The 17,467-nt window shown below is 44.5% G+C and overlaps 1 protein-coding gene across 1 annotated transcript in view; it reads left to right on the forward strand.

Moving 5' to 3' along the window:
- The window catches only part of odad2 (outer dynein arm docking complex subunit 2), a 422,610-nt gene extending 405,952 nt beyond the window's left edge, over nt 1-16,658 (forward strand). The window contains exon 16 of the mRNA XM_085987200.1: nt 16,493-16,658. Coding sequence (XP_085843326.1) covers nt 16,493-16,658 — 166 coding nt within the window. The remainder of the gene's footprint in view (nt 1-16,492) is intronic.
- The last annotated feature ends 809 nt before the right edge of the window (nt 16,659-17,467 follow it).

The raw sequence follows: 17,467 nt of genomic DNA on the forward strand, positions 1-17,467 counted from the left end.
CAGAAGCCTTTAAATAAGAAAGAAGGTGTTCTCCACTTGCAACAACACTCCTGTTACCTTAGAACCTTGAAAGAAGTTGATAAAGCTGCTGGAGTTGCAGAAAGTTGCACAGATCCAGTCAAACTGAACAAACATGTCAGCTGCAAGTAAAGATAATGGGGGAGAAATTCGGTATCGCCCCGTTTGGGGCGCTATTATCGGCCGGGTGCAAAGTTTTGCGCCCGGCGCTAATTATCAACTCTGACTGCAAACGTGGCCTCTATCGCCCTGGAGGTGATTTGACCGCTAAATCAGATGCTACACACCTGTCCTACGGCGCTAATGTCGAAGAGCAGGGCACTACCTCAGAGCGCTGGCGAAGTTCAGGTGATGTCAGTTAGCAGTAGAACACAGACTCGCTGGTGCCATCCAGTTCTTAAAGGGGAGGGGCCATCTTGCTGGTCAGCCACACCCTGCTCATTGCAGCCTTGAATCTTGGCCTGGAGAGACCTCAAAAGCAATTGTGTTGGAAGCGCTAATGGATAGGCCCAGTGAAAGAGCTCGGCACTTAGGAACCTCAAAAGTGGTGCTGAGGGCCAAAACTCCTTAGGACAGTGTTAAAACCAAAATTGTTGCCAACAAAAAAAGGCAGGAAGCGGCCGCCTTTAAATAGCGCCCCCCCAGCCCCCTCCTGACTGCAAAACGTTCCCCTCTACCTGTCGTTGCTAGCGGCAGGTGGAAAGGCAGGGGGCGCCACTCAATATCCGGTCTGGGGTGCTACCAGGGCATTGCACGCTCGACTGATGTCACAATCTGCGGGTGCAGGAGATCGTGGTGGTAGTATTTAGTGCCGCTGCAAAATGTCTGGTCAATTTCGTGAGTGATGCAAACATCGCTGCGCCCGGGCGTTAGTTGCTTTGCGCCCTGTTAAACGGGAGGCACTAATCAACCAAATTTTTTCCATATCTCTTTAAATACCGCTGCTGGAGCCTCCTTCCTGCTTGTCAATGCTTGCTCAGCTCATTGTACTTAAGGCATGCCGGTAAGTGGAGCGGCGAACTCCAAATTTGCAGATCGGGGGTCAGGTGAACGTTGCACACTCACTGACGTTATGATCTGCATCATCTACATATCCCTAGTGATCGCTGACATTGGCAGCACTGCTGGCCATTCGAAAATGGCGGCCGCTGCGGGACTCGCTGACAATGGGCGGAAGAGTGATGGCCGCCATTTTTTCACCAGATTCTGGCGGTAATGGGCGGCGATTAAACCCCCAAATTTCTAGGCTTCTGTGTCAATTTGAAACTGTAGGCTAAAAAATTTTTAAAGATGAAATTTAGTACATCTGGAATGGTGCGTGTGGAAGTTTTGAAAGGAACATTTCAAAGTTTTGTCTCAAGGGGATGTAAACAAATTAGCTTTGATTCTCGTTGAAAAACTGGGTCATCTACAAGAGGTAGTATGTAGTACATAAGTTAGTATCAGTGCTGTGCTTTTGGTTGGAAGGTTCTTTTGTTGAGTTTTCACAAATATTTCATTATAGCAGGAGCTCACAAAATATTTTTGAACTTGGGTACTATATGCAAACACAGCGCTGGGGTTCATTTCCAGAAGAATAGAATTGAAAAGCAGGGAAGTTATGTTAAACTTGTATTGAACATTGGTTAGACCACACTCGGAGTACCGTGTACAGTTCTGGTCTCTATATTATAAAAGGATATAGAGGCACTGGAGAAGGTGCAAAAAACATTTACAAGGATGATACCAGAACTGAGAGATTATGAGCTAGAAATTCAGTAAGGCCCCGCCAGCTCGCTTGCGCCCAAAAGTTAGCGCTGCGCGCGGAGCCAGTTGCGACCGTCAGAAATTCAGTTTTTGCGCCTCAAGTCGGAACCGGGCACTATTCCAGGGTGTGCCCGCCCCCGCTTGGGGCGCTGAAACTGAATTTCAGCGCTGTAGGTGCCGCTGCGCCACCCGCTGCGGAGCGGCAGGCTGCGGTACTGCAGGCCTCCTCCTTCTCTTAAGGGGGAGGTGCCTGCAACGGGGAGATCGCCGCTTGATAGTGCCGGCAAATGAGCCCGGCACCACGGAGAAGTGCCGGGCTCGCGGAAAGCAGCCGGCAATGCCGCGGGGGGGGGGGGGCGGTGAAGGAGGCCGGGGAAGGAGGTGCGGGCAGGCGGCCGCCGAAAAAGCGGCCGGCCGCACCTCCGCCTTAACTAGCGCCACTAAGGCTGCAGGACGGTCACGGTTGCAGAACGTTGTTTGCGGCCGCTGCGGAAGAGGCGGCCGCAACTAAATATGGGGGTCGGGCCGGTATCGGGGCGGAACCGGGGCACTGCGCACACCGATGACGTCATCGGTGCCGGCGCAGCGCTACCGGCTACCGCCGCCATTACCGCTGCGCTGAATATCAGCGCAAACTCCTCTATTGGCGCAGAAGCCCTCTTTGGGCGGTAACTGGGCGCAAAGCTGGCGGGGCCTTACTGAATTTCTAGCCCTATATCTCTCAGGAAAGACTGAACAGGCTGGGGCTCTTTTCTCTAGAAAATAGAAGGCTGGGGCGTCACCTAATAGAGGTCTTTACATCTACCCTGTCAAAGCCTTTATAATTTTAGAGAAGATGTTTCCATTTGTGGGGGAGTCCAAAACTAGGGGCCATAAATATTAGATAGTCACTAATAAATTCAATAAAGAATTCAGGAGAAACTTCTTTACCCAGAGAATGGTTAAAATATGGAACTTGCTACCACATGGAGTAAATGAGATGAATAGTATAGATGCCTTTAAGGGGAAGCGGGATAAGTACATGAGGGAGAAAGGAATAGAAGGATATGCAGATAGGGTTAGATGAAGTAGGGTGGGAGGAGGCTCGTGTGGAGCATAAATGATGGTACAGACCAGTCGGGCTGAATGGCCTGTTTCTATGCTGTAAATTCTATGTATGCCTGCATTTGGTTTTATTAAATTAGCTATTTATCCCATTAAAACTAATAGAAATGTGAAAATTAGCAAATTCTCAGTAGTGTGTTAAATGTGTATGGGCTGAAAATGGATGTACATGAAACAAATTAGGATTATCTTCTTGAAGAAAAGATCGCAATAGTATTCCAACCATTATTGGAGCCACTGCAAGTCAGTTTAATGCCTAGGATCTTTTGCTTTGGTGGCCATCCAGTGTGAAATTGGTGTGGCAGGCTTTATGACAGCCTGACTTTCCTGTACTGACTCTGGAATGCGCTAAGGTGGCAATGATGGGAAATGTATGTGATGTCACTCCATCATTACCACCTATTTTGAATACAGAGGGCATATTCAATATCAGTTATCACTTCCGGTAAAAACTCCTGGAAATGATGGACATTAGCGGGGAGCTGGCTTCATGGCTTCAAACCAAATTCTAAATTCTTGTACTTGTTGGCAAGTCCCTCTGTGGCCTTGTTCTCCCCTACCTCTGCAACTTTCCTCAGCCCCAGCCCTATGTCCCAGTCTGCATCTTAAGATCCTTATACTGTAGCCCAAATACATCTAATCACAACCTTAGTTGGAAAATTCTGATCAGCCTTGTAAGGAGCAGAGTCTCTGCCCACCCTTACAAAATCAGCCATATCAGAGGGGGTGGGGCCAGGGGTATGAGCTATCCATGCTGGGAATTCCCAGTTCCTAAGTCCATAAAAGACCTGTCGTAAGACTTGAGGCACATCTGACTCGACATACTCCAGAAGAAGGAAAGTGGGCCCACCAGGGTGTCCAGACCAGAAAGTGGCCTGCACCCCTGAAGATTGGTAATTTACGAAATAAATTATTTTCAGCTTCCTCACACAGGGGGTTACTGTATAGGTCTCTGACAGGGTGGCCTGAGCACACTCCTTCCCGCCCCCGCCTCCCAGATGACAGCCATGCATCAGAGAATCCAGCAGTATGGGGCAAGCAGGCACCTGAGCTGTACCCATACTGGTGCAGGTGCCCGCCAGCCCCATACAAATCACGTGCCCTTCCACAAACTACAGCAGGGTCAGTGCTGGAGGATACCAGGGAGGCACTATTCTGGTGTAACTGCTAAGATCACAGCCATGCATTTTCTCGTCCATTCAATTCCATAAATTCTTCAGCCAAAATTAGCATTAGCGGTAATAACATTTATAAAAGTTGCACTCATTTTAACAAGTACTGTAATTACATTTTCGATAATCAATGTGACCAAATTAAAATATCTGCTTAATTGGTTTCAGGGATATTTTCATTTAACACCATATAAGTTTACAACACAGAAGGAGGGCATTTGGCCTGTCATGTCTGTGGCAGCTCTTTGCTGGAGTAATCCAAAATTAATTCCCATGCTCTCCTCATAGCCCTGTGTCTTCCCCTTCCTTAAAAGATGTCAGGGGGGAACTTCAGCAGGGATCTCTCGAAACCAACCATAATTTCTGTGGAACTCCCAGAGAAATTACGGAAACGACTGTTTTCAACTGCTTACTTGGAGGAGATCAGAAACCCCCAGCACCCCCATCCCAAGGATATTCCAGGTGCTCTTCTATTGTATTTGTGATGCTTAATTGCAAATTGCATATGAATACTTTTGAAATAATCATTCAATATTGAGATTATTGTTTACATCAGATAAATGCAAAAGCAACTGATTTCCGCAGGAGTTCGCCAATGGGAGATCAACAGAATCCCTGGAGAAATGGCGTAACAGCTAAAAACAGCATTTTACACTTTTTCTCCAAGGGTTCTGACAATCTTCCACTGAAGTTACAGCAGGAGATTGGAAGAACCCCATGGAAATTCAGGGCCACTATATGAAACATGGAGGGACTAAATTTCAATGTCTCTCACACAGTCTTATTCGCAACATTTCCATGAGTTAGTGGATTATTTATAACTTCATATTATACTACCTCAAGAAGTGAAATCATTTATTATAACCACCCTAGTCAGTAGATGTCTGGAATTGTGCAACATTGATGAAGAAGTTACATCTCTGGATATGTTTCATATGATCCGATTCATGTTAAATTTGAGATAATTATAAAACTGCTTTACAAAGGTTAGTTTTTGTCAGCACTATGAGAGAAAACCAAAGAGAAAATAGTATAATTTACAGCATCAATAATTCTGCAGATGTGAATGAGATCAGAGTTTAGCAGGCATGCCTTTCGAGTAGTTCAACAGCTCTATTGACAGTGATGCTGGGTTGAAATGTTTTGGTGAAGACAAAAACTAAGAGTTTGTTTCAAACATTCATCCCAAAGTAACACTTGAGACAACATTCAGTGCAGCTACAGCGGTAGAGGATGACCAAAATGTAGACCGTTAGGCATTGACTTCCAAAATGGAGACAGTAAAGGCACTGTACACATTAGAAAGACATCTGGATGTTTGTGGAGAAATGGAATCTAGTACATGGAAGGATCTCTGCCATCTGGAAAATGATGACTAATTTTTCATGCACGATTAAACAGGCAAAGATAACTGATTTTATAAACAGTACACTGTTGTGCATTGCAAACAACTGCTCTACTGTATGATCTGTCATTTATTTTGTTATAGATGCCCAGTGTATTGGCACCACACAGTACTTTTTTGTATACAGGAATATATGTCCTGAGGATGCACATTGGTTAACAGAATATAGTAGTACTGCAGCAGTTCTTTATAATGTAATGCATTCTCTGCAGTTTTACTACTGTATTTCAGTGGAATAGATAAATTGCATTCTGTATTTGAAAATTCTCATTAAATCAGTGATAGAAAATAATATTAGGATTGGGAAAGTCAACATGGATTTATGAAAGGGAAATCATGTTTGACGAATCTGTTAGAGTTTTTTGAGGTTGTAACTAGCAGAATAGATAAGGGGGAACCAGTGGATGTGGTGTATTTGGATTTTCAGAAGGCATTTGATAAGGTGCCACACAAGATTTTTTAAACACAATTAGGGCTCATGGGATTGGGCGTAATATACTAGCATGGATTGAGGATTGGTTAATGGACAGAAAACAGAGAGTAGGAATAAACGGGTTATTTTCGGGTTGGCAGGCTGTAACTAGTGGGGTACCGCAAGGATCAGTGCTTGGGCCTCAGCTATTCACAATCTGCATCAATGATTTGGATGAGGGCACCAAATGTAATATATCCAAGTTTGCTGATGATGCAAAGCTAGGTGGGAATATAAGTTGTGATGAGGATGTAAAGAGGCTTCAAGGGGATATAGACAGGCTAAGTGAGTGGGCAAGAACAAAACAAATGGAATATAATGTGGAGAAATGTGAAGTTATCCACTTTAGTAGGAAAAATAGAAAAGCAGAGTATTTTTTAAATGGTGAGAAATTGGGAAATGCTGGTTTTCAGAGGGACCTGGGTGTCCTTGTACATGAATCACTGAAAGTTAACATGCAGGTACAGAAAGCAATTAGGAAAGCAAATGGTATGTTGGCCTTTATTACAAGAGGATTTGAGTATGAGTAAAGATGTCTTACTGCAATTTTCTATGGCCCTGGTGAGGCCACACCTGGAGTATTGTGTACAGTTTTGGTCTCCTTACCTAAGGAAGGATATATTTACCAGACTGATTCCTGGGATGGGGAGATTGATTCCTGGGATGGGGAGATTGTCCTATGAGGAGAGATTGAGTAGACTAGGCCTATATTCTCTAAAGTTTAGAAGAATGAGGGGTGATCTCATTGAAACATACAAAATTCTTATAGGACTTGACAGGGTAGATTCAGGGAGGATGTTTCCCCTGGCTGGGGAGTCTAGAACCAGGGGTCACAGTCTCAGAATAAGGGGTCAGCCATTTAGGACTGAGATGAGGAGAAATTTCTTCATTCAGGGTGGTGAGTCTTTGGAATTCTCTACCCTAGAGGGCTGTGGCGGCTCGGTCGTTGAGTATATTCAAGACAGAGATCGATAGATCTTTGGATATTAAGGGAATCAAGGGATATGGGGATAGTGCAGGAAATTGGAGATGAGGTAGAAGATCAGCCATGATCTTATTAAACGGCGGAGCAGGCTCGGGGGGCTGAATGGCCTACTCCTGCTCCTATTTCTTATGTTCTTATGATTTTAAACCTATTGGTGCCAATTTTCCTGGCTCTAGTGCCCCAACAGCACCCACAGAAGAAGTGTGATCAATTGGCAAATTTACCTTCAGGATCTAATTTCCAACAGCAATATGTATTGCAGAGACTTTTCAGAAGCTTATACCTTTTATATGATCATATAATTATAACCTCTGTTTCTGTATTGTTTTCTCAAAAATATTTGGGAAAAGGTCTTTGTTAGCATAGAATCATAGAAATTATAGCCCAGAGGGAAACCATTCAGCCTATCACACCTCTGCTGCTCCTAGGTTTTCAGCTAGAGCCATCTACTCTTAATTGTCTGTCTCTGTCCTTTCCCCATATCCTTTTATATTCTTTTCAAATGCTTATCCCATTTCTTTCTAAATCATCGCTAACTCCCAATAGCCACTTGTGGTGAAACTTTCCATGTTCTAATAACTTTCTGTGTAAAACAAAATTTGTCAAACTTGACCAATCATTTTCTATTGATGATCCTGAGTTTAAGCTCCCTTGTTACCAATCTGCCATCCAGTAAATATAATCTTCACTATTTACCCTCTCAAAATCTTTTGTACTTTTGAAAAACCTCTATTAGATTCCGTCTTAACTTTCTCTGGCCTAATGAAAAAGCACCAATTCTCAAGCCTTTCTTCAGCATCCCATTTCACCCTAAGCTGAGCTTCTGACCCCATATCCACTCCATTACCAAGACCGCCTACTTCCACCTCTGTAATATTGCCCATCTCCGTCCCTGCCTCCACTCACCTGTTGCTGAAACCCTCATCCATGCTTTAATTACCTCCAGACTCGACTATTCCAATGCTCTACTGACCAGCCTCCCACTTTCCATCCTCCATAAATTTGTGCTCACCCAAAGCACTGCTGCCTATATCCTAACTCATACCAAGTACCGTTCACCCATTACCTCTGTGCTCGCTGATCTGCATTGGCTCCCGGTGCGGCAACGTCTTGATTTTAAAATTCTCATCCTTGTTTTCAAATCCCTCCACGGCCTCACCCCTCCATATCTCTGTAACTTCCTCTAGCCCTACAACTGTCCGAGATTTTTGCACTCCTCCAATTCTGGCCTCTTGTGCATCCCTGATTTTAATCGCTCCACCATTTGCGGCCATGCCTTCAGCTGCCTAGATCCTAAGCTCTGGAATTCCCTCCCTAAACCTTTTCACAGCTCTGCCTCTCTCCTCCTCTGAGATGTTCTTTAAAACCTACTATCCTAATATCTCTTCATGTGGCTCCGTGTCAACTTTTGTCTGATAACACTCATATGAAGCCCCTTAGGACATTTTACTACATTAAAGGCGCTATATAAATACATGTTGTTGTCATTGTTATAAAACTAAAGCCTCTCTTTCCTTGTATCATTCTAGTGGTGTAATATCTACTGTATGATGTTCAGTGCTCTGATAGTCTTCCTACAATGGGGTGCCCAGAACTGGACAGAATACTCAAACTGACCTACCTGATGTCTTGTACAAATTCAAAATCATCATCTTGTTTTTGTATTCAATATCCCTTTTATAAAATCCAGAATCCCATTTGTTTTTTTTGGCCTTTGATACCTTTAAAGATCTAGAGGGCTGAGACCCTGATCTTGGGAAAAATGTGGTCAGAACCTCGACGTGTGTTTTACTATGCTGACAGAGTGGACTATAAACCTCACTGGATTTGGCAAAGTCATTTAGTTTAAATAATTTAAATATGCTCTCTGTGCAGTTTCCTTAAGAGCAGGGAATGCTGTGGCAGCAAGTGAGGAGTGCACAAGTCCTTAAAGGACTGCCAGTAAAGGGCTGCTGTTTAATTTTCATTGAGCCAGAACAGTATGTTCTGGCATACTCTTGTGAAGATGATGTCTGGAACAAATGATAGAGCTGCCCTCTTCAATAAAGACAGTCTGGATGTGTTGTTGGAGGAGGTGCTGCAGGTCTTGGACTTGGCCAAGTAGATATGCTTGGGTCAGAAAATATAGCTCCTGATCCGATTTCAAGTGAGTACCAGATGCCTGAGGTGCTAGTGCATCTATCTTTTTTCTCACTGCATGAGCTCCTCTTCCTCCTCCAAATCAATAACAGCCTTTGGCAGGCCCAATGGAATCTGGTTGAAGTGGAGATTGGCAGTTGGCGACAGCAACATTGCTGTGACTAGTGATCTGTGCAACATGAACCCTCTATTGCAAAATTTCAGTAGCAAACAACAGAAAGAACTATTGCAGAAGCAATAATGTGTGGTAAATCAAGAAAAAGCAAAACATTATTTTCCAGCTGGGGCTCAACAGGAAGATACACAGATGAGGCATATGCATCTCAGCACTGTCTCTGTACTAGATCTTGTTTGTTGGTAAGGTTCCAATAGATAAGCATATAAGGGGTTGACTTTTGTGCACTGCTGCAAGTCAGTTCTAAGTGGTTAAGTACTGGTGCAAATCTGCTTGAATGATAAAGTGCTAATAGCGCTCAATTCTTCAGAACTAGCTCGTTTACAATATTACTCATACACCAGGTGCAGACAAGGAACGTGTAGTGAAGCGAAGGAACACAGAAAAGGCTGCTTTCTGAAAAAGATTTAACACTGGACAAGGCTTTCAGTATGGCTGTATCATACGAAGCAGCCGCAAGAGGAGCTGCAGAGATACAACAAAAGACACAGGACTTCGGCACCCATGAAATGACACAGGGTTTCGAGAGATGTTATTGCTGCGGCAGATCCACCCATGACCAGAGGGACTGCTGGTTCAAGGACAAAGCATGCAGGCAATGTGGAAAGATTGGACACATTGCACGGGTATGCCGATCTGGACAAAAAAATCCACAGACAGGAAAAAAAAAATCAATAAAGAAAAGTACAGAAAGGTGCAAATGATGACGGACAGAAGCTCCGAAGACCAGAAGAGCAATAGCGACTCCGAAAACAAGAGACTAAGCTGTCTCAAATTACATAATGTAATTGCCAAAGATGATTACCAGACCATTTGGGTTACCCTCACGATAGCAGGGTCCCCAGTTAAAATGGAGCTAGATACAGGATCAGCTCTGACCGTCATAAATCGACGGGATTACGAGCGGCTATTTCCGCATATACCTTTAAAAGACACATCCATTATCTTGAAAACATATACGGGGCAGAAAGTATACCCCAAAGGAAAAATAAGGGTGCCTGTTGTATACAACAGCAAGGAAATACAAAAGTTGTATTTATACACTCTACAAGATGGTGGTCCACCGCTGTAGGGACGTGAATGGATCAGGAAGATACGTTTAGACTGGCACTCCATTCAGGCACTGACGGTGACCAGTAAGAAAAAAAACGATGATGACATCATACCTGAACGATTAAAAGACATCTTGGCCAATGCCAAAGAAGTGTTTCAAGAGAAACTAGGAACCTTGAAAGGCATCACCGCCTCAATAAAAGTGGAAGATGCAGCAATTCCCAAGTTTTTTAAGGCAAGACCGGTGCCATACGCAATTCGTCCAGCAGTCGAGGCAGAGCTGGAGAATTTGGAAAAGGCAGGCGTATTATCCAAAATAGATTGGAGCAAGTGGGCAACACCCATCGTTCCAGTCATGAAGAAAGCATTGAATAATGATAAATCTGAAGAACAGAGAAAAATTCGCATCTGTGGAGACTTCAAGGTGACTGTAAACCCGGTCCTTCACACGGTACAGTATCCTCTTCCGAGGATAGAAGATATTTTTGCCTCACTATCCGGAGGGAAACGTTTCACCAAAATTGACTTGGCACAGGCATATCTACAGATGGAGGTTGAAGAGGCCTCTAAAAAATATCTCACGATAAATGCAAAGGTCTGTACCAGTACAATCGACTGGTTTTTGGCGTAGCATCCGTTCCAGCTATCTGGCAAAGAGCTATGGAGCAAGTCCTCCAAGGGATTCCGGGGACTCAATGCTACCTAGACGACATCCTTGTAACAGGAGAAAACGACGAGCACCTTGCCAATTTGGAGCAGGTGCTCACTAGGCTGAGAGAACAGGGCCTACGAGCAAATCGCCCCAAGTGCGAATTTTTCCAAAATCAAATATATTGTGGCCACATAATTAATAAGGAAGGGTTGCATAAGTCACCTAAAAAAATTGAAGCGGTCATAAAAGCCCCAGCACCTGAAAATGTTTCACAATTAAGGTCGTTCCTGGGATTAATAAATTACTATCATAAATTTTTACCGAACTTATCAACTCTTCTACACCCTCTTAATGAACTGCTACAAACAGGAGTAATTTGGAAATGGAGCGAAGACTGTAAACGTGCCTTCCATAAATGCAAAGACTTAATCACGTCCAAAGGAGTTTTGGCTCATTACAACCCATCACTGCCAATCAGACTGGCGTGCGATGCATCCCCTTACGGCGTAGGAGCAGTATTATCGCATAAATTCCCTGATGGCTCGGAACGGCCGATAGCTTTTGCATCACGCTCATTGAACTCAGCTGAGCGTAACTATGCCCAAATCGACAGGGAAGCACTCAGCCTGGTATGGGAGTGAAGAAATTCAACCATTACCTACACGGACAAAAATTTACCTTGTTGACTGACCATCAACTCCTCATTTCCATATTCAACCCTAAAAAGGGTGTTCCCATTATGACAGCGCAAAGGCTACAGAGGTGGTCCCTTTTTCTAGGGGCACACCAATACAACATAGAATACAAAGGATCAAAACAGCATGGGAATGCTGACGGGTTATCGCGCCTACCGTTCCCAACGGTAGAAGAAGCACCTACCGTAGACCCAGTGGAGATTTTCCACTCGACCATAGTCGAATGTCTACCAGTAACAAATTCTGCCATTGAAAGGGAAACTAGAAATGACCCGACTCTCTCACGAGTCTACGATTTAACAGTGAAGGGATGGCCAGCACATGGCGAACCACTGTTGCCAGCATTCTCGCAAAGAAGAGAACAGCTGCCAGTGTGCCGAGGAACCTTGATGTGTGGATCCAGAGTGGTGATTCCACCCAAACTCCAGGATAAAGTTCTAAAGGAGCTTCACGAGGGGCATCTGGGTGGAGTGAAAATGAAGAACCTAGCCAGGGCGTTTGTATGGTGGCCAGGTATCGATGGAGACATCGAAGAAATGACCAAGAGCTGCCTAGGATGCCAGAAGGTCCAAAACGCTCCACCCCAAGCCCGTCTACATCCATGGGAGTGGCCCTCATCTCCCTGGCAAAGGGTACACATCGACTTTGCTGGTCCATTTATGGACTCAATGTTCTTAATCGCGGTTGATGCATACTCCAAGTGGCCGGAGGTAATAAAGATGTCCTCCACCACCACGGAAAAAACCATCACAGTATTAAGGACCATATTTGCCAGGAATGAGCTGCCGGAACAGATCTGTTCTGATAATGGACCGCAATTTGTGTCCAAAGAATTCAGGAAGTTCTTAAAAAACAATGGTGTTAAGCACTACACGTCCGCCCCATACCATCCCGCCACCAATGGATTGGCTGAAAGGTTTGTCCAGACCTTCAAGAAGGCCATAAAGGCCATGGGTAATGAAGACATAAAACTTCAGCACAAGGTGGATAACTTCTTGTTCGCATACAAGAATGCAACACATATGGTTACAAACCAAACTCCCGCCATGATGTTCTTCAATAGAAGCCTAAAATGCCGGCTGGATTTGATCAAGCCCAACATCAGAAGGGACGTGGAGAACCGGCAATTTCAAGGCATGAATGAAAGGCCAACTAGAACCTTCCAGATAGGTCAACAAGTTTTGGCCCGGGACTACCGTACCGAGAAATGGCAGCCTGGAACTATCTGCACACGACTAGGACCGCTGATGTATACCGTGGACATCAGAGAAAGCATAATAAGGCGCCATGCTGACCAAATCATAGAGTCATCCGAAAAGGGACAACCTACACCACAACTCTATACATCTAACAATGAAGTAGAGATACCCATATCTACCTCCGATCCGGTGATACTGGAACCCGATGAACCCGACACTGGCATTCAAGCCGAATCAGCCTTGCCAAAAGAACCTACTACACCACCAGAAACTACTACACCACCGAGGCGTTATCCGGACCGAGTCAGGAAGCCTCCAGAGAGACTGACTTATAATTAATTAACTGCAGCAATGTGTAGATTATTTTTCTTGTAACATGTAATTAATAATTACTTAAAATATTATGTACTGGTTGGCTAAAAGGGGAGGAATTGTAGTGTATGTGCCTTTAAGAGCCCCATGTGTACTGTAATGCCGGTAATGGCCACTCGGGCTATATAAGCCTGTATATTGTGTTGTATCAGTTAGTTCCCCTCCAGACTTTGTTTAGTAAACACCTATGAAACCAACTCCTGTCTTCAGTGTCTCTATCAACACACAGACACAACAGAACGTACGAGTGGTGGGAATGGATAATTGTATCTAAGTGAAATTTAAAGGGATGGGCACAATTGAAGGTGTCAGAATAGGGTGATTAAAAATTCTGAGTGCTTTTGCAAAAGTTCTAAAGGCATCTGAACTCATTAACAGACGTTGCCAGGGCTGAAAGGATGGGGACTAAGACCTGGCAGGCAAAAATAAAGAGAAAAGAAACCAAAGGTGCAGCATGAGCCTGCAGGTAAGTGCAGTACCTGACCCCGTTTGATAACTGATGAAGTAGAATGGTACTGAGCGAGAATAATGGTCTTCTATGCCACTTCCATGGAACCATCCCCATAGGCTACCATTATAGCATTCACACAATGAAATGGAGCCAAGTTTCATGCTGCAGAAGACTGGTAACAGATGACACAGTTCATTGTCCAGTCAGACCCTGAAGACAGGTCAGTCTTCATGAGAGGTGCTCCAGTGTCAACATCAAAACACTCCCAGGTCAGGTCCAGCACTGCCACCTCTGCTGTAAAGCTCCCTTTACTCGACCCAGAGCTTCAGGTCTACCTCAAGAGCACCTCCTCCTGCACCAGAGCTTCAGGCCTACCTCAAGAGCACCCCCTCCTGCACCATTGTGACATATTTTCCATTTCCCACACTAACCCAACCTCTGACCTCTGAGTAAGATTACCGATTAGCAACAGCTTTGTGCTGTGGGCACAAAGTGGCAGGCAGTGGGGAACCGCAGGGATTGGTGCTAGGACCCCAGCTATTCACAATATATATTAATGATCTAGACGAGGGAACTAGATGTAATATCTCCAAGTTTGCAGATGACACAAAGCTGGGTGGGCGTGTGTGCTGTGAGGAGGATGCCGAGAAACTCCAGTCTGATTTGGACAGGTTGGGTGATTGGGCAGATGCATGGCAGATGCAATATAATGTGGATAAATGCGAGGTTATCCACTTTGGTGGCAAAAACAGGAAGGCAGATTATTATCTGAACGGCAATAGATTGGGAGAAGGGGAAGTGCAATGAGACCTGGGTGTCCTTGTGCACCAGTCGCTGAAGGTAAGCATGCAGGTGCAGCAGGCGGTTAAGAAGGCAAATGGTATGTTGGCCTTCGTAGCGAGAGGATTCAACTACAGGAACAAGGATGTCTTGCTGCAGTTGTACAGGGCCTTGGTGAGACCGCACCTTGAGTATTGTGCGCAGTTTTGGTCACCTTATCTGAGGAAGGATGTTCTTGCCATGGAGGGAGTGCAGCGAAGATTCACCAGACTGATACCTGGGATGGCAGGAATGACGTATGAGGAGAGATTGGGTCGATTGGGCTTATACTCACTGGAGTTTAGAAGAATGAGAGGGGATCTCATTGAAACTTATAAAATTCTAACAGGACTAGTCAGACTAGATGCAGGAAGGATGTTCCCGATGGTGGGGGAGTCCAGAACCAGGGGTCACAGTCTAAGGATAAGGGGTAAGCCATTTAGGACAGAGATGAGGAGGAATTTCTTCACCCAGAGAGTGGTGAACCTGTGGAATTCTCTACCACAGAAGGCAGTTGAGGCCAAGTTATTAAATATATTCAAGAAGGAGTTAGATATATTTCTTAAGGCTAAAGGGATCAAGGGATATGGGGAGAAAGCAGGGACAGGGTACTGAGTTTGGATGATCAGCCATGATCTCATTGAATGGTGGAGCAGGCTCGAGGGGCCGAATGGCCTACTCCTGCTCCTATCTTCTATGTTTCTATGTTTTCTATGTTATTGCTAAGTAGGTGTGTCAGAACCTGCAGACATGGTTGGTGGCTTCTTAGCAGGTGTAGCAGCCATATTAGGCTGTGTTAGCTGTTGATCACCCTCTCATGCAGTGCCACTGAAAACATCACATATTGTGATTGGATAACTTCTGAGGAAACAACCAATATGATTAGAAATAAAAACAGAAAATGCTGGAAATACTCAGCAGGTCGGGCAGCATCTGTGGAGAGAGAAACAGAGTTAACATTTCAGATTGATGACCCTTCGTCAGAACTGGAAAAAGCTGAAGATCGAACAGATTTTTAAGCAAGTGCAGGGGCAGGGAAAAGGGGGAGGGGAGGAAAGAACAAAAGGGAAGGTCTGTGATAGGATGGAAGGCAGGAGAGATTAAGAGACATTAAGAGATGGTGCAAGGCAAAAGGAGATGGTAATGGGACAAGTTAAACAAAAGATGGCTCTAGATGAAGTGTAAATGGTACAGAATGAAAGACAGCTGCCATGTGGGAGAGAAGAAAAAAATAAATGGAAAAAAAAGAATAGGGGCAGAGGTTATGGTCTGATATTGTTGAACATCCTATCATAGACCTTCCCATTTGTTATTTCCTCCCCTCCCCCCTTTCCCTGCCCCTGCACTTGCTTAAAAACCTGTTCGATCTCCAACGTTTTCCAGTTCTGACGAAGGGTCATCGACCTGAAACGTTAACTCTGTTTCTCTCTCCACAGATGTTGCCTGACCTGCTGAGTATTTCCAGCATTTTCTGTTTTTATTTCAGATTTCCAGCATCCGCAGTATTTTGCTCTAATATTATGATTAGTTGGGCATTCACATATGTTAGTGTTGCAATCAAGTCTTGTGTCCCAGCTTCTCGAGAATAGGAGACTTTGCATGCACTAATCATTTACTAAAGTGCACCTCTGTCTGCACATGCAGGTCCAGGGGGCCAAAAGAAAAATTAGAGTTATTGTCACGAATGTTAATGGAAACATAAATGCCAGGAGGAAAAATAAACAAAGAAAAAGATCAATAACAGTCCAAAAATGGACGAAAAACTCTTGCTTTGTATTACAGTGCCCGTTAAATGAATTGCCACTTAACCTCTGTCTCTCGCAACAATGGATGCCTAGCGGTAAATTTTCATCTTCATCACTTGGGTGGTAATCTGACAGCTGATTGTTCACTCATTATAGAGCCTGCCTGATTGTCATTCCATTTGGAATGAAAATTTAATGGGTTCTATTATCTCTGTCAGATTACCGCCTGTATATGGCTAAAAATATTTTAAAATTTATGGAAAAGAACACTTTTTTTTTTCCCCCAACAGGATAATTGAATCTCTCGATGGAGTTCGGTTGCTATGGTCTTTACTCAAAAAGCCTAATCCAGATATTCAAGCAAGTGCAGCTTGGGCTATCTGTCCTTGTATTGAAAATGCCAAGGTGAGTTTATCGCTGGTCTTAAATTCTTTAGTGGCAGGAAATTGTCCATAAAATGTCTACTTGTTGTGCTGACAGTTAATATTACTATACAACAAAAAAAAACCTGGTAGAGGAAAATACATTAAGATTTCTTATTGGACTAATGGGCAGAACATTCAACTTCAACTGGGGCATAAAACTGGCGGTAGCGAATTGATCACTTGTTAGACACCTAGCCTGCCAAAGTTGAAAGTTCCACCCAATGTGTTGCAAATCCAAGCTTTATTGGACAGTGCACATTAATATGCATTATTTCCTCTTTTACGATTAAAGACTCTTTCATGTGCCTTACCTGCAGAAACATTCTGTTAGTAATTTTCAAAGTACAGTATAAATAAATACTGACCTTTAATATGTTTTGAAGCTTATTTAAGTGATAACTTCTGTCTGTTAGGAGTATTATAACCAATAAACATATACAATGCTAAATAACTGATAAGGGAGGAAAACTCTTAGGGGGAGAAATTGGGTGAGTAGCGCCACCTGTTAGCGCCTAAAGAGGCAGTCAGTGGCTGTCGCGCCACTGGCTGCGTCTGCGGCGATATTCAGTAGGGGCGCTAATGGTGGCGTTAGGCATTTGCGCTGCGCCACCACCAATGACGTCATCGGTGTGCGCAGCCCCCCATTCGTGCCCCATTCGCGATATTTGGTTGCGAACGCCGCAGTTGCGCCGCTCGCTACCCGCGCCCGGTTCACGGGGCCTTACTGTGCCGGCAGCAGCGCAAGTTAAGGTGGAGGTGCGGGGCGGCTGCTTTTTCGGTGGCCGCCTGCCAGCACCTCCGTCCCCGGCCTCCTAACCACCCCCCCCCCCCCGCGGCATT

Source organism: Somniosus microcephalus, chromosome 5 (assembly GCF_052327205.1).
Source record: "Somniosus microcephalus isolate GS21.2 chromosome 5, FLI_Smic_1.0, whole genome shotgun sequence".
NCBI lineage: Eukaryota > Metazoa > Chordata > Chondrichthyes > Squaliformes > Somniosidae > Somniosus > Somniosus microcephalus.